At 43.1% G+C, this 22,673-nt stretch overlaps 1 protein-coding gene across 6 annotated transcripts in view; it reads left to right on the top strand.

The window, feature by feature from the left end:
• Window positions 1–22,673, top strand: part of qkia (QKI, KH domain containing, RNA binding a) — a 72,066-nt gene that overhangs the window by 4,857 nt on the left and 44,536 nt on the right. For all 6 annotated transcript variants that reach the window (XM_054613310.1, XM_054613307.1, XM_054613309.1 and 3 more), the window contains exon 2: window positions 20,312–20,454. In XM_054613310.1, coding sequence (XP_054469285.1) covers window positions 20,312–20,454 — 143 coding nt within the window. The remainder of the gene's footprint in view (window positions 1–20,311; window positions 20,455–22,673) is intronic.

Below are 22,673 nucleotides of genomic sequence, written 5' to 3'. Positions count from 1 at the left end.
TGCTCCCCCCTCCCCAGCTTTAGTGGGGCGAGTGCATGGACACCCTTGTTACATTGCCGCTATGTGTAGTCCCTCAAGGTCACTGGCTGATTGACAGGCCCCTTTTGAAATCCCCGTGCGTTGCAGTTGTTCATCTCCCTGAGGTGACACCTGCTATGGAGGTTTTTTTTTTTAAACTTCTTTTTACGATCTGCCAGCCAACAAGCTGCTTCAAATTGCTATATTTTCTCTTGGCAGGAGGAGACAGCCCATATAACATCTAGAGATGCAGCCTCGTAGTGAAGTGCAGGCGCTGTTGTGAGCTAGCGGAGCAGAGGAGAAAGTGAAGTCTGCTTTTGTTGTTGTCATTGAGTGTTTGGAGGGTTTCTATGGAGAGCAGAATAGCTGGATTGAGTGAAAGTATTCATTCCAAGCTCTCCTTAGCTTTCCTTACAGGCTCCTTTTTTAGCTTTTTGTTTGTATAATAGATTAAATGGTTCATGTTCCGTTGCACGCTGTGTAGCGGAGCCACATGGTGCACTGTACCATTTGTTCCTGGCTACAGCAACCCCCTCTTTGCATATATAGCTTTGTGTCTGCTTGTTTGTCTCTGTGTGTGCCGTGATTTAACAGGACCTTCCCGGGAGAGCTGTCAGTGTTTGGAGGACAAACTGTCTGCTGTCCACTATGGTGCCTGTGTAGAGAACTGGTCCTTTGGGAACAGCTGTTTAGAGAACAGATTTTGATAAATGGGAGAACGTTAGAAGTCTGTTTTTTGGTTTTCATCCTGATGTCCCATATTTCTGTCAATCCTTGTTCTTTGTCCGTCTGTTGTAGGGCTGCTTGCCCTCTATAGGTTAACCCTTGGCATTTCTCGGCACAGGGCTAAACCTCGACTAACCTCTGACATGCAATCAATTTAGCACCTAACAAGACTGAGTACCGCTGGCAAAATAAGAGCACAGGAAGAGAGAAATGAGGGTGTTAGGTCAGGACTGTTGTCGCATGCTGAAACCTGTTATAACCCCAACCCCCTTTTCTTCACCCCACATTCTCTCCCAAAGCACCACTTATAAGCTGGAATTTAATTAACCGGGAGCCATTCTGTGAGCCGGTTTACTGAGCTGTCGCCACCAGTGACAAAGCAGAATTGGGGCCTTTGTGCTGTCTTCCTCTGTCTGGCTCTCCCTTGCACTCATGTGATCCCTCTTCCTCGGTCTCTCTCCTCCGTGGTAATAAATTTGACGGTGGCGTAAGTCTGACAGGGTGCCGTGTAGGTGTTGTGGCAGGACCCAGCGTAGCCTTGCCTGTCGCCTCTCTGACGTGGCTCTGCCTAGCAGCCCTCCTACCCAGAAGCCCCACCACAGTGCCTGCGTGGGCTTCAGTTCATGTTCTAGCTCCGACCCCGGACCCACCCTGCTCCCCTGGCCCCACTCCAGCCAGCCCCCCCCCATCGGGTGCTGTAAGATAAAGTCATCCTGCGACAGCTCCGTCGCTCTTATCTCAGGCCTCCATCCCGTGAGGGCTGGGCCTCCTTATCACTGCTGCCTCTGCCTGGCCTCCCGTCTCAGTGCCCTGCCCCGACTGCCTGGCTGACTATCTGGCCCGCTGTCGCCAAAACTACGTGTCCTCCCATCTATTACTGCCGGCTGTAAGACAACACATTGCTAGAGGCAGTTTATCTCTCTTTTTTTAATTCCTCCAGCCTTAAAGCAGAGCAATCACATTAAAATGAATAGCGAAAAAGGCAACAAGATGCAAAGTGAATTTCGCAGAAGGGATTTCATTGTGTAGTTCCTGTCAAAGCGAGAGTCGTGTGTGTGTGTGTGTGTGTGTGCGTGCTAGATGACAACGAGCAGTGTTAAAGAGGAAGATGAATTAGGAGATGTTGTAATAATTATGTCACAACAGCTTCCTAACACAGACTTGTTCATTAAATTCGGTTGTTTATTCCTTTTTCTGAAACCAAGGCGCCTCCCATTGCCCTTGACCCGAGTTGTGTCAGCTTTTACCATTTCTGTGTCTCATGCAAAAAACATCTGACGGGAAGCAACGCCCAGTTCAGACAGAAATGGACTATGGAGAAGGCGAATCAGTGGTTTGTTTTTCCTTCAGCCAGACAGGGAGGAGGGGAGGGGTGGGGAGCTGTTTTCAGGCTGTGCTGAGAAAAGAAGCTTGCTCTTCTTCTGCCCTCTCCCATAGAGGTGGGTCTGTGTCTCAGCCTTCTCTTGATTAATTTAGATTACATCATGAAACACAACTTCTGTCCCTCCTCGAAACATTTGTGTGGATACGCATGCACACTCAATATTTCTCAGAAGTGTGGGCCCCACCCTGTTGCATTCTTTGAGTGCTTTGAATAGCTCTCCCATCCCCCTCCCTCAGAGTGGCCCCCCTTACTTTCTCGCTCTTTCTCTTCGTATCTTTGTTTCTTAAGCCTCTGTATAGTCACAACCGATATAACGCCCAACAATTAAGGTTTTTCAGGAACCATACCAGCAACATTTGTCACATTTCCTGTGTCCGTCTCCATTTTTATCATAGAAAAATGAGCTGAATGCTCACTCTGTTCCTCGCTTTGAGTCGCCCACCCCCCTGCATTCATTTTCTCTCTCCTTTCAGAGGAGGAATGGCAAGCGAGCGTTGGCAGCTAGCTCAGGAATGTTACCGGGAGCACAGTCGGAGCACTTAACCTCCAGCCTGGTGTTTGTTTTCCCCACACACTCGCTCATAGTGTGTTTTAGCTCAGCTAAATGTGAATGCCGTCCAGAGTGAGGCACAGGAACGTCTTCTTGCTTTAAATATCTCCAAATGTTGAATCTATAATTTGTCTGTAATTTGATTAATTTTGGCTGGAACTAGCAAGACCCATTCCACTTGTTTTGAAACCATCAAATTCCCCTCATGTTGACCTTAACCTTTTTACTCAAAGTAGTCACATAGGCACTCCTTTGTCACTGACATTTTCCCCTCATCCTTGTCCAAACTCTTAAGTCCAAGAGGTTCACAAGCCCCATCCTCCTTTAAAACACCCTGGTGGCTCAGGCTGCTTGTGGTTTGCAGCCTTTACCTTGGTTTAGTTGCCGGCTGGCCGATAAATCAAAGATGAATAATTTACCTGTCCCTCAGCAGCCTGTGTTGTTTCTGTGAGGCTTGGCAGGAGCAGGCGGCGCTGCCATAACCTTCCCTTAGGGCCACAGAAAGTGAGGTGGCGAGAGCTACTGAGATTCCTCTGTAGCCATCAAATATGAAGCACTGGGAACTCCTGTCTTAACCAGACTCAGCTGCTTCCCTCACTCTCAGCAGCTTCAACACATTTTTTTAGTCCTTACATGTCAAAGTCCATGTCATACTATTTCACAGTACTCCTGTTGCTCTTTTTTCTACTCTCTTGATTTCGTGCCAAACACGGGTCCACTGCCATTGTTCAGTGTAACCATTTATCAAAAACATATTTTTGTCGAATGTTGCTCCTTAGCTCATATTTTGCACTGCATGTTTGATCTGTACTAATTTCCTCTACCATAACCATTTTTACACAGGAATACCGCAATACAGACGATCCGCCATTATGCAAGCATAATGCTGTCCCTGTATGGGATTTTAAAAAGCATGCTGCCATTTCAGGAGCAAAAGAGGCGTGACGAGTAGCACAACTAGAGGGAGCAATAACTTACTTGGAGCGCTGCTTTGTCGCCTGTGTGAACATGTGATATTTTCTAGCCTTTCTTACCTGTCAACCAGTTTCCCGTGCATCACTATCATATTCTTTGATACTTTTTAATCATCTGCCCCCTCTACCTACCCTGAGTGAAGCGATGGTTTGAACGCTGTCTCTATAACACAGTCACACATAGTGGCTGTCTAGCCTAACTACAGCTACATGTGTTGCACAGTTGTAATTTACAGTGGCTGTCTGCCCCACAGTCTGAAATGTTAAACGTGATTTGCCTAGCGTAATTTATGCCCACGTGCTACACATTCATCCCAAAATGAACGCAGTCAGAGTTGTGCAACTGCAAGTGAAAGTTTTGTGACCGTCCTGTTTGTAAAGGTTCTCTCGCTGCTCGTGCTGTTTGTGGTGAGGCTTACGTCTGTCTGTCCTTATCAGTTCAGTGGTTTCGGAGGAGATTATGGAGCAGAAACAATGGTTAGTTTTGTATGATTAGACTTTAATTGGTGAAACAAAGTCCCTCTTTAGCGCCGTGTGTGGCGTAGGAAAGACTGGCATAAAACCCCACAGATAACTGGCAGGAGAGGCTGGGCCCTGTGTATAATGGGGCCGGTGAGCCGGAGCCTCGTCCCCGCTCAGTTGATTGATTGTGTTCGCTGAAAGGAAAAAGGCGTGCAAGGCTGCCGAGAGGGGAGGATGGTGAATGTGATAAAGAACAGAGGGGGGAGACAGAGGATTCCTATGTGCTGTGAATGAGGTCATTTGGTTGGTTATGAGGGAGGTCACTGACCCCTCCCTCAGCTCCACACTCCACCCCTCTGTCTCTCCCTTCCTCCCCCTCACCTAATGATACACAATGGCTTTTTGTGCTCCAATGGGCCAGACGCACACACTGGGTCAATCCTACCAGTTCACATCGAAGTGTGAACACAAGTGCTGTCTGTTAAACATCCCCCGTACATTGCAATGCATTTTTTACGTATTGCATTCATCACTTGGTCTATTGTCTTCGCTGCATTGCTGAATGTACTGCTCTTTAAGTTTCTTTAAGAGTGTTGTTGTTGTTGTTGTTTGTGCAACCCAAGACCCTCCCATCTATATTGTTGTTTTACAGTTTTATGGTGATATTTGAGACAATTTGGAAGCATGTTGAAAAACGTCTGTGAACTTTTCTTATAATTTTGTTGAAGAAAAGTTTAGTGTTAATTGGTAACCATATCCTTTTGTATCAAGCACCAGGCCGTTCCCTCACAACTCTCTTCATCCTGCCCTATATCCTAAACATCCTAATTACCCATAACTTGACATTTACCCCCTGATCTAGACCATGACCTCATTACTGGGGATTGAATTCTGGATGCACCTCTGACCTGAGAAGTCTGGGTCAGATCAATTATAAATGTACTGTACTAGCTGTAAGTTTACAGTTGTATAGCTCACAGAAAGTAGATTGTCTGCTAAAGTTACTTATGTGTGCAGAGACATTCCTGGTCATAAAACTACTCATTTTGTTAAAAGTATTTACTACAGTGGTTTGATGTTTAAAGAACAATCTGCTGGCACAGTTAAACTGTCTCTCTCTACCTTGTAGATGCTACTCCAGCACACTCCGGACTTAACTTTAGCCATCTCGGTTTTGTGTCATCACATATGAATGTTGCCTGTAAACAACTTACAAGGTGTTGCTTTATTGTCATATAGTAGTCATAGTACAGCTGCTCCTGTCTGTCTGGTGTGTGTATATATTTTCTTGCGGGACGTGTCAGGACACATCCAGTGACACCAAAAACAGTGAATAAAGAGATGGAGTGATTTGTTTCAAATTGCTACAGTAGTTTTGGATTGAATATATGTTTGTGATCGAATAATTTATTGTGAACCTTTAGTGCTCCTTTTTATAGTTAAAGGCAGCCAGAGATGGACGATGTGTATGTGCACACTGCAGAGGAGACAGGTGTGGGTTTGAGCAAGGTGCCAAAGCACCAGCTGCTGTTGACACCTTAAGGTGAAGTATAGTCTGCCAGGAGATGGACTTGTCTCCCTGTCTGTCTGCTCTAATCCCTCTCTCCCCTGCTCTTTCCCTTCCTCTTCTCACCCTTCTTTGCTTTCTTGGAGAGTATTTGTCTGACATGAGTTTAGGCGGTTTGTGATGGGAGCTCTTTCTGCAACCCTCATTTTATTGAGCGTCTGACACTTTTGATGAACCAGACCTTGGTTCTATCTCTGCTCCTCCTCCCTTATCACCATTTATAAAATCCTATTCTCAGTCTGCACTTCAGTTGCACACACACACACACACACACACACACACACACACACACACACACACACACACACACACACACACACACACACACACACACACACACACACACACACACACACTCTTACAGTTTGCTTTGCTTCTCCCTCTTATCGCTGCCTTTATGTCTTAACCGTGTACATGAATCCCCCTCATCTGTTTATTTTATATTGCCTTCCATCATTGTCATGGTGTTTTCCACAGGAGAAAATCAGTATCTATTTTCCCAAGGGAATGACTCATTTTTCCTGGCTTTGTCTTAACTATTTATTTTAGCAGAGTGACTCCACTGCTGTTCTCTTTTCTCATCTCCCGTTTTTTTCCCAGCATTTTCTTCACCCGCTCTGTTCTTCCATTTGTTTTTCTCTATTTTAGCTCTCCTCTATACTCGTATGTGAGGCAAAAAAAACCCTCCAACCTTGGGGCTACATTGCCTCTTTCATGTTGAGGACCAGTGGTGACATTAAAGGCCTGCTACGTGGTCTGTCGGTTTGCATCAGCCTAGCTCTCACTGTCTGCGCTCAGGACCCTTGTATTTGCTTGACTCTCCACTCAATCACTCCCAGGCTCAAACGCTGGTTGGTAGAGAACAACATGCCTGCGCCCGCTGGCTGTAATTTTGCACACTTATGTGCTCTTGCAGATTTTGTTAAGTCCTCACACCCAAGTGCTTTGAGGCACTGAGGCAGATCGATGTTTAAAGGCTTAAGCATACTGGAAGCTTGCTTAATGACAGTTGAGGCTCCTTTTTTCCCTCCTTTTATGAAGCTCTGACGCCGTTGTTAGAGACCCTCTGTTTTGTTGTTTTTTAAATGCTATAAACACATTCAACAACACTTGGCAGACAAAACAGATCAACTGAACAGATCTCCAGGATCAGACAACCAGACAGCCAAAGAGCAGCTCCTCTGATCATCTGCAGACAGGGTCCTTTTTTTTTTTTCATGGTCTTTCCCTTAAGACCAACAAACTTAATATCTTAGAGTTCATCAGACTTAGTTTTTCAGTCTCTAACCAGTGCCAGGCCTTTTTGTTCTTCATAAAGAACCAATGTACCAGTTTCACTTACAGCTACCAACACTTGCACACAATCCACCCTTGTGTTCTCGACCCAGAACAATTGAAGTTCATGCGGAGGACCATGTACATCCATCCAGATATTTAACACATTTTTGTAGAGTCAAATATGTAGGCGTTTGAAGTGATTGCGATTCAGACCCTGAAAAATTTGTACGTCAGGTTGTGAAGACGATGAAGAGCCGACACAACAGCTGTGGTGTGAGTCTGTGCATCGTCACACCCAGAGACAGAGACTGGCTGTTGGACTTAAACTTAAGACGTTAGATACAAGCCCCGGCAGGCCCCGGTGCCTGGGGATAAAACAACAGCTGACACACACACATACACACACTTTGTGATGTCAACTGTTTGTCTTCCTGTGTCTTTTCTGGGGCTTTTCTGCATAGTTAATTTAAGCCTTGCTCAAATTCTGCATGGCATTTAGTACATCACTGTCAACCGTAATCACGACTGAGAAATCACTTCAAGATGATAAGTGAACGTAGCAAACATAAAAAGATGGTACACTAGCTAATTTGTACTTGTGACTAAAACAAATAAATTCTCAATTTATTATCACAGGACAACTGGTAAACCCCCTCAGCTCTGAGGGTACCGGTCTTTGTTGAACTGCTTCAGAAAGAGGACTTTGAGAAGACACTGTAGGCTGTAGCTTGTGGTACTGTTGAATTGTTTTAGTTGTATGCAGTGTTGTTTTGACCCCGCTGTACTCCATGTGCTGGCAATGAGAGAGAGTGTATAGAAAATTAAATGATGCCATTGAGCCGCCTTTATTAATGTTTATTTTTTTTATGTTATTAAAATGAGCTACAGCATGTAAAGCAACCATAGAGTTGAATCAATGCGTCTCTGGCAAACAGCTGATAAGATTCATAACGTTAGGAGTTATTGCAGGGTTGTTGTATTTGATTTCATCAGATCATAACAATATTTTCGTTGTGATATTCATTTCAATTATAGCTCAGTTTGTTGAAACGCAAACATTTATGAACACTGGAATACTTTTTTTTAATTATAGTGCCTAGCATTATTGAGTCACAGCTGTGCTCCCTGACAAAGCTAATGTGTAACGTGTACTATAACATTTTCTTTTTCTAATCTTATTGCATGACTAAAGACAAAACACTAACTGAACAATAAGCGGACGACAAGAACAATGACATTTTTTTGAGTGTTTGAACTAAGGGAATGCATAGTAAAGTAAATGGACGAATAAATATGTAAATATAATTTAATAATAATGATAATAATGTAGGTTGATACCAACAAAACTAACTCTGCATTAATAATAAAATCAGGGGAAGCGCCACACAATAACCATAATTTCATAACTAAAAAGAATACTGTGAATGTATCAGTATTTGTGGTTGCTTTGTACCTTTTGAATTATAAAGTTTCAGGAGGTTATGAGGTGTTAGAGGAACCAACTTTGTCTAATTTGATCCAGGAAAACCCCTCTAGCTACACGTCCGTACTCCGTTTTAATGTTGCTCTCTGAACAGATGAGACTGTGGATATCTCTGAAGAAAACAGGATTTATTGCTAACAAAGAATACTTTATTTGCTTAAGTGTCTTTTTGGCATTAATGTTTGATTGTTGAAATCCAGTGACCTCATTCCTGATAATGTTAGAGGGAAAGGCATGTGGTTGTTCCTCATTATGTCACTCCCCCACCTACCAAAAACATATTAAATAAAGATATATATTTTTTCCAATCTGTTCATTGACATACTCGGTACCAAACTTTTGGCAGGCTCCTGCTGCTTCCATCTGTTCCTCGCCAGAAATCACTAGTGTCACAGTTGATGTAGGGGTTTTCCCAAAGGTTTATAGTTAAAATGCAGCCCCAGTCTGTTCTTCTATTTGACAGTGTTTAACTGTGATGGAAATGAACACGTGAAAGTAACCATCTCCTATTTCATTCCCTTCACGTTAACCATTTGGTGCCCTGTCAGTAGACTTTTGAATCCCATCCAAAGCTCTGTTCTTTCCTGTGGATTTGAGCCTAGATTATTTGGAAGCATGGGTAAATTACTCTTTAGATCAGATGACAAAGATAGTGGTTGGATCACAGAGACATAAAGTGAAAGAACTGATGGTGGGGAGTATAACAAATGATCCTCCCTCCATTCTACCTCATGGGTTGTGAGCGCCGTGGTCTCCTTAGTTACAGGGGTGGGGACAGGAAGCCCTGAACATGTTATCTTCTGCATTCACATTGGCAGTCAGAGCCTTTCCTTTCAACCTCTTCCTGTCTTGTTTCCTCTTCTGACAGCTGGACCTTTCCTGCCATTGTTGCATGAAGGAGGGGGCAGCTGTGTGTAGGGGTAGACACGGTTAAGATGTGTTTGTATAGATGGCTCTGCATTTTTAGATCATCTGAATTTTAATCAACAGTCTTGGCTAACTCTTCAGTCACCCTTTAAGGCATAGCCTTTCCTTTCACCCTAACAAGAGCCAGTCTACTGACAGGAAACGTCAATCTTCTCCGGCCCCTCCAGGCACTGGGCAAAGGAAAGGGGGAACCCACTTTTCACAGGCCAGAGGACATGTTTCCTGGGCAACAGTCAATGCAAAATGAGGCCAATGACTTCTCTCCCAATCCACACGCATACATCCCATCAGCATGCATCCTGACTCTTCATCCTGTTATTCTTCCCATTCCTTTATCTCGTATTCTCACATCTTGTTGAGCTCACAGCATGCATCCTGTGATCATTTTACATAGCGTGCGTGTGTGTGCGTGTGCGTGTGTGTGTGTGTGTGTGTGAGAGAGCTTCTTTCTGTGCAAGTGTGGATGCATGTTTGTGAAAGTATGCCCGGGGCCTCAGTGGATAAAACATTTGTGTTTCTAGCTGCCTAAGTTGCGCGAACGCATCCCCCGAAACGCTAAAAGTAGAGTTAAATGGGTTAAAGCAAAGTGAGCGAGAGATTCCTGTGTAGCATCGCGCAGCAACGCTCAGGTCTCGCTTTTGTTTGTCTGCCTGCTTTAACTGACAGGTAAAGTCTGAGAAATGAGATCCCACGAGATGCAGAAAAACCAACAATCTGCTTGGCTGTTTGTGCGCCGTCTTCTTTCATGCTTTGAGTGTGTTTTGTTTGTGTTTATACTAATTAATCCACCAGTTTTGACGGCTCCCGTAGGCATCCCTTTTAGTACACACATACAGGTTATATATCATGGAAGTTAAAGGTGTAATCCCTCCTTGTATTGTAGCTTAGTCGAGGCAGGCTGTTTCCTTTTTCGACCAAGTATATCCCCTCAAATTGGTGAAACCATTTTGAGCTCATGAGGCTTCTCTCTTAAAGCCGGCCTGTTAAATGACTATTGCTGTGACTTCCAATTTAACGCTACATATCGCTCCCCTCTTTTAGATGGCAAAAGCAGCAGTAAAATAGCCTCGGTATCTTTGCTTGGTATTTTAGAAGGAGCCTGAGTTGGCGTTTGTGTGCATTAGGTTGGCTGTTTCAGCTGAGCCAGGGTATTGGGCTGCTTTAAAAGGTGAACTGGGGAGAGAGGAAGTATAAGCACAGAACTCCAGCTTGTGCTGTGCTGGATTAGAATATTTCTGCAATCGTTGATAAATTAGCAATATTATGAAACCACCTTAAGGAGCTTTAAGCTTCTTTTTTTTTTAACTACCACACTAACACTCCCCGGTGCCTCCTGTAAGAAATATATATATATATATATATATATATATTATTTTTATTTTTTTATGTCAGTGTGTGAAGGATAGAAAACAGTTTCTGTAGCTTTCCATCTTGCTCCAGCGCCTTGCGGAGCCTCCCCCAAGTTTAAAGTGTGTGTGAGTGTATACGCACTCACAAGTCTCACCCCAGGATCCTGTTAAAGTCCCCCCACGCAGAGAGTAATGAACGTTGGCCCCTTGCGGCAACCATTAAGAGTAAGCCATTATGGTTCAGTATCGAGCCAGCCCTCTCTGCCAGTTTCACCTCACTCTATGGTAGACCCCACTAAGTGCAGAAAACTGGCACTCCTATGGCTCATTGAGCTGCCAGCGTGCCCCCACCAGCACACAGCCCCATAAAGCAGTTCCACATCATCAAATGCGATGATCCCTTATTCTAATTTTAGTCTGAGGTCTTAATAGCTCTGCAGATACCGTCTGAATTCACTGCTAAGTTTGGGATGGGTTTAGCATGGGGGGTGTGACTGAGAGGGGTAGGACAGGTTTCTGCTCCAACTTCTTTTTAGAAATGATCTCAATATTTACCCTAGAAGTTGAGCCAAATGTTCCTGACTGAAATAAGGCTGAGAAAGTGATGCTCCTTATTTTAGGGGTCAAAACCTGAGGAAGCGCTCTAGTAATCGTTTCCCCTTCTGTCATTTCATTTTATGAGAAACATACAAACACTCCTGGAAGCTGCCAGTGTTGGGACCACAACAATATTTTCTCTGACTGTTCTGCATTTTTTAACCTTTTGGTTTCTGTATTTTTGGGCCACTTGACAGTTGTTTAATGACTTTGCCTCAGCAATTATCATGATCTCAACATTGTCATCATTACTCCTTCTCAAGCCTCAGTTAACTTGGCCTACTTTCTGGGCTGCGTTCTGCAGGACGTTCACTGTACCTGCTCAGCTGTCGCGGTGTTGGAGTTGAGTGTCAGCAGTCACTCTAGTCAAACAGTATTTAGTTTTGCTAGCACTTTGTGCTGTTGTGCGAAGGTAAAGGCATTTCCTCAAATGTTTTTCTATTTTTCTGATATTTACAATACAGTCTAATAAACTGGTGTGTTCAGTCCCGTTTGTCCCCCTTTAGCACTGCTTCTTTCTTGCCTCCCCTCCGCTCTGCCTTTCCTTTGGTCCCTCTCTCCTTGTCTGCTATGTCTGTTTGCTTTGTTTAATCACCAAGCTAACATGCTATGACACGCTCCTATAGCACACCGTCACCGATGCTGCCAGCACCCACAGAAAGCCACATTCAGCTTGGCACTTCTTCCCTTTCCTGCATGCAGTCACAGTGAAAGCCGCAGAAAACATTGCATTTGTCACCGGTTATGATTAATGGCTTTGCTGATTGCGGTTCTTGGCCGTCACTACACCTACACGTTCTGCTTTTAGCATTTACATATTCTCGAGGGTTCAGCCAGAATAGAGGAGACGGTAAACTGTGTGTCTCAACATTTCTGATGAATTAGGAATGTAAGAATGTGTTCAACCCATGGTTTGATTGACAGACCAGTAAAAAAGTAAAAGTCAGGCTAAATCATTTGCGAATGAAAGATTACTTAAATCAACAAGTTGCTAAAAACATGTCTTGCTCTTTGTGTTTATAAGAACTGAATCTATATTATTTTTACATAACATTAAATTACATCCTTTTCTTAAAGATATATATAAAAAATATTGTAAATGTGTTTTGCAGTTCTAATAATCCAGATTTGGGTTTACTGTGTTCTTTTTTAAAAGGTAGAAGAGGGAATATTTCCATTTATGTTTACGTTTTACACACTACTTTTTAGCACTGGTTTCCACTGCCATCATAGTAAAATGATTAAACCAGTGAGAGTCGAGAGAGAAAGTGTGTAATGTAGAGCAATCTGCGCTCCTCCTCTGTCTGTCTGTCAGTGGATGGGAAGGTAAGGTGGAGGAAAGATGAAGCACTGTTTCCTGCTTGTTTTCCTGCCGTATTTGTTTAGCAGATTTTTCTCTCAGGCAGTTTCTCTCCTCCTGCGTGGAGTTATTTCTGTGGGTTCACTGTCTCAAGAGAGCCTTGCCTACAAACACAAAAGCTCATTACCTCATCCGGTGTGGGTGTTTTTAATATACAAGTTCTGTGTCTGTCTCTACATGTATAACATGTTCTTAAGTTTGTGTCGGGGGCACACACATCCCTGTGCATTGTTGGACTTTGGCTAAATGGTGTAGTATCTTCGTGTGTGTTTTCAGGCAGCCTCAGCTCATTAATGATGATCAGAGAGTGGAACGTGTTGCCATCGGGGAGGTAGTTGGCTGAGTAGAACGTGAACGCACCACAGTGTATAGCTTTAAAAGAGATTGTGTTACTGTGTAAGCATTTTACTGCTGTAGAATGCTTCAATTGTCTGTTCCCAATTTGGATGAAAGCACAGTTCCTCAATGGCTTGCTTTTTTTTACCCGTGAGATGAGTAAGCATGTGTGTGTATGAGTATTTTTGCTGTAATTGAATATATTTTTACCTGGCTCGGGGAGGAGAGAATCCCAAAACCTTGTTATGCTAGTCGTTTATTTCGCGGCCCATCTCCTTAAAGACCTGATGCTGGAGCTTTTTACCCAGCCTGCCTTAGGAGAATCCCTGACACAACATAAATCTCTCCCTCTGGCTGCCAGCAATCCACACCGTCATTTCTGTCTAGAGCTATTTAGACCCCTCAGCCTGTGGGGCCCCGCGCTTATATCCACGTCCACACGTCAGGGTTCAGGAACTGTGTGGGAGAGTCACTCTAATAAAGCTGAGATGGAGTTTTCAGCACTACTTTGATTTTGATATTTGAAATCCTTTGAGAGAACATCGACAGTTTAAAATGAATGAATGAATAATTATTACTATTCCAAGTTTCTCACAATACCCACATGCCATATGCACATTGAAACAGTTATTGATCACTGTAATTAAAGAGTTCACCCGTTCATACTGGTGATGATCCTTTTGTTAGTGTAACTCATATATACAAAAAGATAGTGGACAAAATCCTATGTTCTCATTCTGTGCCAAAAATGTAGCTAAAGCTAAAATAATGTCAGGGTTAGTCTAATCAAGTGTTTATTCTCCAACATTTTGTTTGTTTTTTTTACCTTTTTTTTATTACTAACCCTCTGCTACAGCTCAGCAAGGAATCACTTTTAAGAGGGAAACACAAATGGGGAATTTAAACTAAAAAGACTTGAAGATACCCAATAAGTAATCCAATGAAACAAAAGACAGTATATTTGTTTTGCCCCAGCTTAATTACGAAACTATTCAGATGTAAAAGAGCACTATCACAGGGGGCTCAAGCACTTTGAGTTTTTCTACGACTGACTATAGTCACATATCCGCAGCAATAAACACTCCTTCGCCGTTCGTTATTGCCTTTTCTCTCTCTGAATCTGTGGAAAGAGGCTGCTTGGTTGCCATGGGGAGAGCGCCTTGCACCCAAGTGTGTTATAGACTACCGCAAGTAATGCACACTTGGGTTATGCTCTCGCAAATGAGTTGTTGTGTTTGATGTATCCATTCCCAGAGACATAACAGTGCCTTAATTGGGTTGAAAAGTGTTGATCCTCAGTTTGATCTAATACTGCTTGTCCAGTGTGGCTATCGCTGTGTTTTCATCTTGCCCCATCATTTCTGGGTTCATAGGGTCTTCAAAACCAAAGTGGCATACTAAACACAAGCATCCTGTTCCGACCATCTTGCGATTCACATGCTTAATGTCACTGCAATTTGTTACGTTAAATTTACAAATTGTGCACAAATCAAGTGAAGCGCTGACCCTCCGGCTGCACGATGTTGACCATAAAGTTCATTAATGCAAATGTTCTCTAACGCAAACCCTTGTGAAAGTATGTTTAAAAACCTAAACCTGTTTTGTTTTTTTTCCTTGTAAGAACTATGCCGTTCTTAACTATGCTGATAGTACATTATACTCATTAACAGCACAGGAATAGTTTGTGCAAGAACATCAAAGGAGTGTGCAGTGTAGACCTACTGTTAAATCAAAGATTAGGAAGTAAAAACTTTTTTCCCCTCACAAAGAGGGAGGGGAGAGAAGAGGCAGCTGCGAGTTGACGATAAGACCCAGAAATGCATACGTTTTCATGGCTCAGTCACCCACAGCAATGCGCACTATATTTCTGCTCCCTGCTTTAAAAGAAAACCTCCGTCGTTCATATGCTTGGCCTGCCAAACCCCTAAACTGTTGAAGTGGAGTGTCGTCTTGGATAAAGTCGTCTGTGCCCGTGAATAAAGGGCAGGAATGCATTAAACGCCCAAATCCTTTCGTTTGCAACGGGTACCCGGGCTTTGTGATTGCTAAAGTGCACAGCTTTAAAGTGAAAAGGCTTGTTCCTCGCCCGAGTCTTGTTTCACTCAGCGCCGGCACATTGAGGTGTATCTGTGATTGCTGCATTTTATTATTTATTTTTTGTGACACGACCACTGTGTTTTATGTCTATATTTGCCTCGGCTTCCTCAATCTTTCTTTTCCTCTTCCCTTATTTATATCGTGAATTGAGAATGTTCTCATGTGCAAGCAAGACAAAGTGCAGTTTTTTTTAATCCCCCCCTAAACAGGTGGGACTCATTCAATGCCTGCAGATTTGAACATTTGATCATTTTTGGCTTTAAGATTAATTGGTGTTAGACTTGATCTGTTTCAGGTGCCAGATATTATCGGTCGTTCACCAGACGTCACAAGGCATCTAAAGCCGCTTTTCTCAAGCAAAGCTCATCACACCGATTACTCACCCATTGCCTTTCTTCTTCTCTCTCTTTCTTTCTTTCTCTCTCTCTCTCTCTCTCTCTCTCACTCCATCACTCACTCACTCCACTTATATGGACAGATGTGCTCTGCATGGTCAGAGGACGTTTTGCTGTGAGCTACAGGGTGAGGACAAAGCAGTTATGGAGCAGGTCTATTTTTGGGCTCTTAATGGACTTGTTCCCATTCTCTAGTGGAGCAGGTCTAGCTGAATAATCTTCACCAGTCTTAAACCTGATTACAGAATCTCCTCCTTGACTACGCCATTGTTTTTAATTTGACTCTGCACTCTCTCTCTCTCTCTCTCTCTCTCTCTCTCTCTCTCTCTCTCTCTCTCTCTCTCTCTCTCTCTCTCTCTCTCTCTCTCTCTCTCTCTCTCTATTTTAGCCCTTTCTTTGATCTTTCTTCCTCTCCACTCCGTTCTCTGAGTTTGCCTCATGCTGTTTCCATTCATTAGATCATGTTAGAACAGAGGGGCTGCAACATTAGAAAATATTTCTACCTCATTTGGATATTCTCTTGCGTCTTGTGCCTTTCCTCTCCCATATCTCAACCTCTCCTGAACCGTTTCCCTTGGTTCTGTCGGTGCTGCTTCTATGTGATCGTGGTTTTTTTGTTTTTTTTGGCATCATGCTAGGCTGAATAAATGACAAGCCTTCCATATTCCTTGCTGCTGAGTTCATGGTGACTGAGTCTGTCAAATATAAATCATTCAGATGAGTAGATCCACTTAATGGATTAGTTTTTCTCCGTCCCTTCTGTCTTTTCCTCCCTTGTGCTCATGCATCTCCAGTCCAGGCCTCGTTCTGCTTTGCCCTATCGAGGGGTAATACTCTCTCTGTGGGTAAACATCTGACCTTAAAAGCAATATGCCACTCTGATTTTCTTTTTTTTCTTTTTCTCACTTGTGTGGAAAGTCTGCCTGCTTAAGAACCAATTGTGACAGTCATAGGAGTTAAGCAAAAAAATGCTAATTGTGCAGATTATTGGCTTGGCATGCTGCTTTTAAGCTTCATTACATGATTTCATTTTGCTTATCAGTAAATACATTTTTGTAAATCTGTGAATTAAGCTATTTTTATTCTGATTTAATCTTAATCAGAACATTATTCTACAGACTATTGCTTGGAACCCAGAGTCACTAATGATGGGTTTATATTTTAGGAATATCATTCAGCTTATAAGTATTCACTTGGTCACAATTGACCCACCTCAAGCTAAATATTAAAGCATCTTCTTAAATTGACCCCAAATAATAACTTGCGGTCTAATCTCTTGATTTTACTAGACCGTCCAAATGGGTCACATGATGACAATTTAGCTGACCACCATCCATTAAGGGACAGTTTTTAATTATTTTATTGTTTTTCACGGCCAAGAAGAATGATCTGTCGCACTTAAGATCCCCTAAATAGGCCAAATGTTGATTCTTTGCTCTCAACTTACAGCCTCTTCATCTCCCATCATGTCCATCAGCCCACTGCCTCTCAAACTCCATCCACCTGCCCATTTGCCCTCTCCCATATCCTTCCTTTTGGGTAGTCCTCTCTTCCCTTTTGCGAAGATCACCAATAAGATGAGGAGAAATGTGTCTCTTTACTTGAGCTTACAAAGGGCAGATAAATCTGCAGCCACAGCTTGCGAAATGTTCTTTTTGTCACTGAAGGTTTCAGGAGAAAGGGCAGATATTGAGAGAAGTAAAAACACAAAGAAGAACTGAAATGTTAACTTACTTTGAGGCAGAAGAGAGCAGTGTGAGTTAAGTGCCTTCTGCTTGCTCAGCACTGTGGATATATTTCTGTCTCTGCCTCATCAAACCTTCTCCTTTTCTGCCCTCCAACTACTCTCAAGGTTGATTTTTGTTTCTTCCTGACAGATGTCTGGGTAAAACACTAAACAGAGATATTATAATCTCTTCCTGAGTGAGTGTCTATGTGAACCTTATGCAGCCACCCTCTACAGGTAAATGGACAGCTCTCTGACAGAAAGTGCTTTTTTTTTTTTTTTTTTTGGTTTGCTTTGCTGAGCCAGGTTTTTTGATGACACACTGGCACTGATAGAATAGACGGCTGAAGAGGAGTAAGAGGAGATTTGTTACTGCCCCTCACATATTGATGTTAAACAAATAAATGTTGCCATGAAATGCCAAAAGTCCAACAAGAAATTACATTTTTGATAACCTACTTGGAACACTGCTCTTGCTCATTGTCGCTCTCTCACTTGTGTCTTTCTTACAAAAGCCTTTTCTGCCTGGGTGGACAGCTAGACAAATGATTTTGTTGGCTGTGCAAGGCAGGGGGTAATTTGTAGATGAGCGCAGCGCTTCAGAAAAGACTTGCCACACTGAAATTAGTGGTTGTCAAATGCAGCACGTCTCCACTGATGGCCCAGCACGGCCCCCTTATGCTAATGTGGCATTTCAGCAAGAGGAAATAGAATTAGGAGGAGGGCTGCTGCTGCTGCTGCTGGTTGTTGGGTAGCATTGTCACGTGTGCACAGAACTCTCTTTTTCTTTTTCTCTCGCTATCAGAAAGATGGCTTTTCTTGGATGAATCGGAGGTTGCAAATAGCACACATTATTATTTGCTTTTGCTGTGCAGAGGACTGATTTTCTAACCCACAGAATGTTGGCTCTTCTTTACTCGTCAGTGATGGCTACTACACACACGCTAAGCCCACATAGTGGTCTGTCGATGGCCCCTCTGTGTTTATTAATGTTTGCTTAAAGAGACAGGCACAGCAAGTAAAGTACCGGTGGGCATTTCCTTTTCATAGAATGTGATCACATTTTATAGAAATGCTAACTAAGAGTGATCAGACTCTGAATAGATTTGCATATCCATCAAGGGGGTAAAAGATTAAATGTATGACCCTGTGGTTGAAATACTCCCTCCTTAACCACTTGGCCATTATGTTTGTTTTATTGACTTGAGGATTCTTTTGGACACACAACACATAATCATTTGTAGTTTACTGATCGGTTTTTCATATTCCCATTAGTCCAAATGTTATGCCGTCCTTTTTCCTCCCTCTGTGTGATGTGTCACTGCCAAACCCCCTCCGCTCATACGCAAAGCGCTGGAAGTGGACTAAAGCCGCTGGTTTTGGTTAGGACTGATGTAATCTGTCTTCCAGGCTAGATACCATGAGGATGAATTCATCCTCAGGCCTACTGGGAGTATCTGCGGACCCCAGAGTGCTGAGGTCACCGTATTGGGGAATGAGTCGCTATGGGCAGAGTCTCCTGGCCTGTTTGTACTGGGGCCAATGTGTCCCGCAGGTGTTGTCCACACAGCTGCAGGCCAGATGTTTGTGTGTGCATGCCTGTCAGTATTTGTGAGCCCATCAATCACACATTTGTCAGTCCGTCATCGACAGTTTCAAGAGAAAAACAAGTTCTCAGCTCAACGGGAGATCCCTGCAAACTGGTGCCAAGGCTCAATCCATTATTATTTGTGGGTCATATTTTTTCTTTTTGTAAAAGTATATAATTAAACAAAGACAAGAACTACACTAAAACCTAGTTATGCAAGTTTGACCCACCTTCCAATTTCTGCGTAAGGTTAACTATAGATGGCCTCAGAAAAGCCGGCCTGACCTCGAAGGCCTTGAGTGTCAGGTTCCCCAGCTCCAGTTTAATATAGAGCTCCCAACTGCTCAAAAGCCTCACGAGAGATGGAAATAGTGCTCAACACCCCACCACCACCACCACCACTCCACCTTACACACGTCATTGCTTAAGGCCTCACCACCCCTACCAATTTGTTTCAGCTGTTCAACCAAAAAAAACACGTCTTTTGTAGATGCATCTATTTCGATCACGTTTCTCCTAACCTTTACTGCTGATTAGCTTTTTTTTCGTTCAGCAAAGGCACGACTGTTTGTATAGTGATGGCATACGTGGGAAGTTACGAAGTGTGACCAGTGTATGTCCCCTACTAAAGGGTGTTACGACTGCAAGTGTCGATTCGCATCCAACTGTGAAACACTCGCACACATACACAAACGGGATGGGCGGGATGAATGAATGTTTATTTATTTATTTTACCCTGCGTAGCACAGCATTTGTCTGCTGTGTGAATTTGTATGAGCTACGGCGGCAGTCAAAGGGGAATGCATGTGGAATTAGAGGTGAGCGTGTGTGTGTGTGGTGAGATATCTGGAGCGGAAGTCTCTGTTGGCTGTGTGTGTGTGTGTGTGTGTGTGTGTGTGCGTGTGTGTGTGTGTGGGAGAGAGAGGTCCATTAGTTTTATCTGACAGAGGGATCAGATCTGAAGGCGTCTCTTCGCTGCACCTGCCCAGCCGCTCGCACAGGCTGCTCTATTAGGAAACAGCCACAGGGGAGAACCAGGCAGAAAGGAAAGACGTTGGCCTTAACCCCGAAATAATGCAGCGCTTAACTTTTGTCTCTGGCATATAAAATAACTTGCACACAAACGCACATTAACAGCTTTTAGTCGTAGCAGAAAAATTGCTCAAAACTGCAGGTATTAAGAAGCATCCATGCTCAGCTCATGTATTTTTACACTTGCAGGCTATGATAATTTTTTTTGTAGTACTCTCCAAAAACAAACATTCAGTTGTTTGTCTATAAAAGGCAAACAATACTCAAGGCAATTGACACATTTCTGTTGTTTACCTATTTTATTTTTTTTCAACAACAGAGATTTATATGCTACATTAAGCCTTTGTCTAGGAGTAAAAATCAATATGACAGTGATATATCAAATACAAAATAAAAAAATAATGTTTGATGTTCGTCTTCTATTCAGTTGCTCACCCCAGTGTTCATGTTTGTCTGTTTCAGAGATCAACAGAGTGCGTAAAGACATGTACAGCGACACAGTGAATGGCCTTGTGGAGAGACACCCCCTGGAGCTGCCTGAGCCTCTTGGACCCATCGTCCACCTGCAGGAAAAACTGTTTGTGCCTGTCAAAGAGTACCCTGATGTAAGTAGCTGCTGGACACACCTCACACTACTGCAGATGTATCACAGGGCCAATAATATCGGGGCATTTGCCTTAATTGTTTTAGAACTAATATTTATGCTGGAACCAGCGAACAAATAGTGTCTTGAGAAAAATGCAATAAAGAAAAAAATATATATACATTTTTTTGATATAGTCTGCCTTTCAGTCTTCAATTTGGGTTGTGTAAGCAACAAGATACCTTTTCCGTTTGTATCAACAGCCAAATCAGCGGCTGAAATACATTCAAACTTACTATATCTGTTAACACACACACAAAGCTGGTCCTCTCACCTTTTGGCCATGTGTCTTTATGGGGTCATCTCTTGAATGACAGCTGCAAATAGTTCAACATCTGTCACTGCAGAGGACATACCTTTGTTCTCTCATTCTCTATGCTGAACATTCTTGCGTACTTCTAAGTGCAATTCCTTCTGAGTTACATCTCCTTTCCTCTCCTTTTTCCTCCTTTCTTCATTTATAGTCTGTAAACACACGAGTCATGACTATCTTGAATTTGTTTTTAAACAGTTGCTATTAACAACAAAGTTGTTAATGGCCTACCGTTAATGCTATATCAGGTGGCAGTCTGAGTTGGTCCTGGTCTCAGGAAAACATGTCATGCTGGGGTGTTTACGGGCCGACTCAGGGGTAGATTAGTGCTGAGGGGGAGATGGGGAGGGGTTTGAGAGGAGGGGGGGTGTCATGAAAAGTGCAATTCCATAAATATTCAGCTGGAAGGAGATGGAAATCTTTTAGGCTTACCACTGGCATTGGTTAGAGCTGTGGCATAGACAGCTATTTCTAGAATGGAAAGACATACACATTTATATACACACACAAAGCTGGGAAAGAAAAAGTACACGATGGCGCTATCATGCTGCTTTTAGAGATGAGGAGGACGGTGGCAACAGAGGCAAGAGTCGAGTCCGTAAAAGCCTTCTCTGAAGATTGAGTGATGTGTTTTTGTGTCTACGTCTCCTATATGTAAGCCCATGTAGTGTGTGTGTGCAAAGGTTTGGACCAGTCAGCCACCTTTCTGTCCTCATGGTAATCTTCGGCGCCCACATGAATGGTTGTGTCACGTCTTGAGGAGTAACGCTTTTTTTCCGTAATCCCGGCAGCTTGCAGTGATGAAATGAATGGAGGGAGGTGACGAAGGATAAGAGACACTGTAGAGCAGGGCGACGCTCAGCCAGGCGTGGGTTGCATTTTCCCCCTGACAAAATTGATAAAGGGCACCAGGGACTGGCTGGGATCAGCTTAGCTCCAGCTGACCCTCAGAACCAGACCCGGCCTCTCAACTCGAGCTAAATCAACCAACCACAACACAGTCAGTCACCTTTCATCTCTAGAGCCACGACTTCATGTCCTTGGGCTGTCCCCTAATTACTAGTAGCTTTGTGCTGCTTTACTGTGCTAATTGCTTTATTAATATTTTTTTAAATGACTTCCATTGTCTTTGATATTTCTACAAAATATAAAATGTAGTTTACCGGTGCAAAAAACGGTGTTTTGTTCTACCACAAAAACATGCATTACATTTACTTATGTTTGGGTGCTGTGTTAAGCCTGTAAATGGCCACATACAGTTTAAAGGAGAGTGAGGGAGATGTGTGGAGCAGTGGGTGCCACCTGTGGCTGTGAAGACACTCACTTCAACACACAAACTATTAAATGTGTTGTATCCTCAAGTGACCCCGGTGTTCCCTTTGCTCAGTGTGCTACACTTCTCTGTGCAGAGCAGCGCTGCAACTCCGTTTAGTGTTTACGAGCTGCTGGGAAAGCTACTCAGTTAATTAGGCATCGCCCTGGTGGCCGAGATGACTCACTGATGAACTTAGACACAAATTTATACACACACTACAATACACATGCATGGTGATGTAAAATTGCACATATTTCACTTGGTCATTTTCCCACTCTATTTAGGAACACACATGCACACCCCTCCCACCAAAGGTGGTCATTAAGTCTGCTGGAAAAGAGGAAAGATGCCAGATAGCTTTGTTATATATGGATGTGATGATTGTAACCAGGGGAAATCAGCAGCAGGTCCAAATTTAATTTTTCTATTTTTCTTTTTTTACATCCCTGCATCTCCTGTTTGGGACAAGATTAATGTGCAAAATCTGTGAAACTGTTATTACATACACAATTACATGCACATTATGTTCATTTTAGAATTATATTGACCTTAT

Source organism: Anoplopoma fimbria, chromosome 15, assembly GCF_027596085.1.
Source record: "Anoplopoma fimbria isolate UVic2021 breed Golden Eagle Sablefish chromosome 15, Afim_UVic_2022, whole genome shotgun sequence".
Classification (NCBI taxonomy): domain Eukaryota; kingdom Metazoa; phylum Chordata; class Actinopteri; order Perciformes; family Anoplopomatidae; genus Anoplopoma; species Anoplopoma fimbria.
Note: the sequence above shows the minus strand (reverse complement) of the source record. Positions and strands in the feature narration are given on the sequence as shown.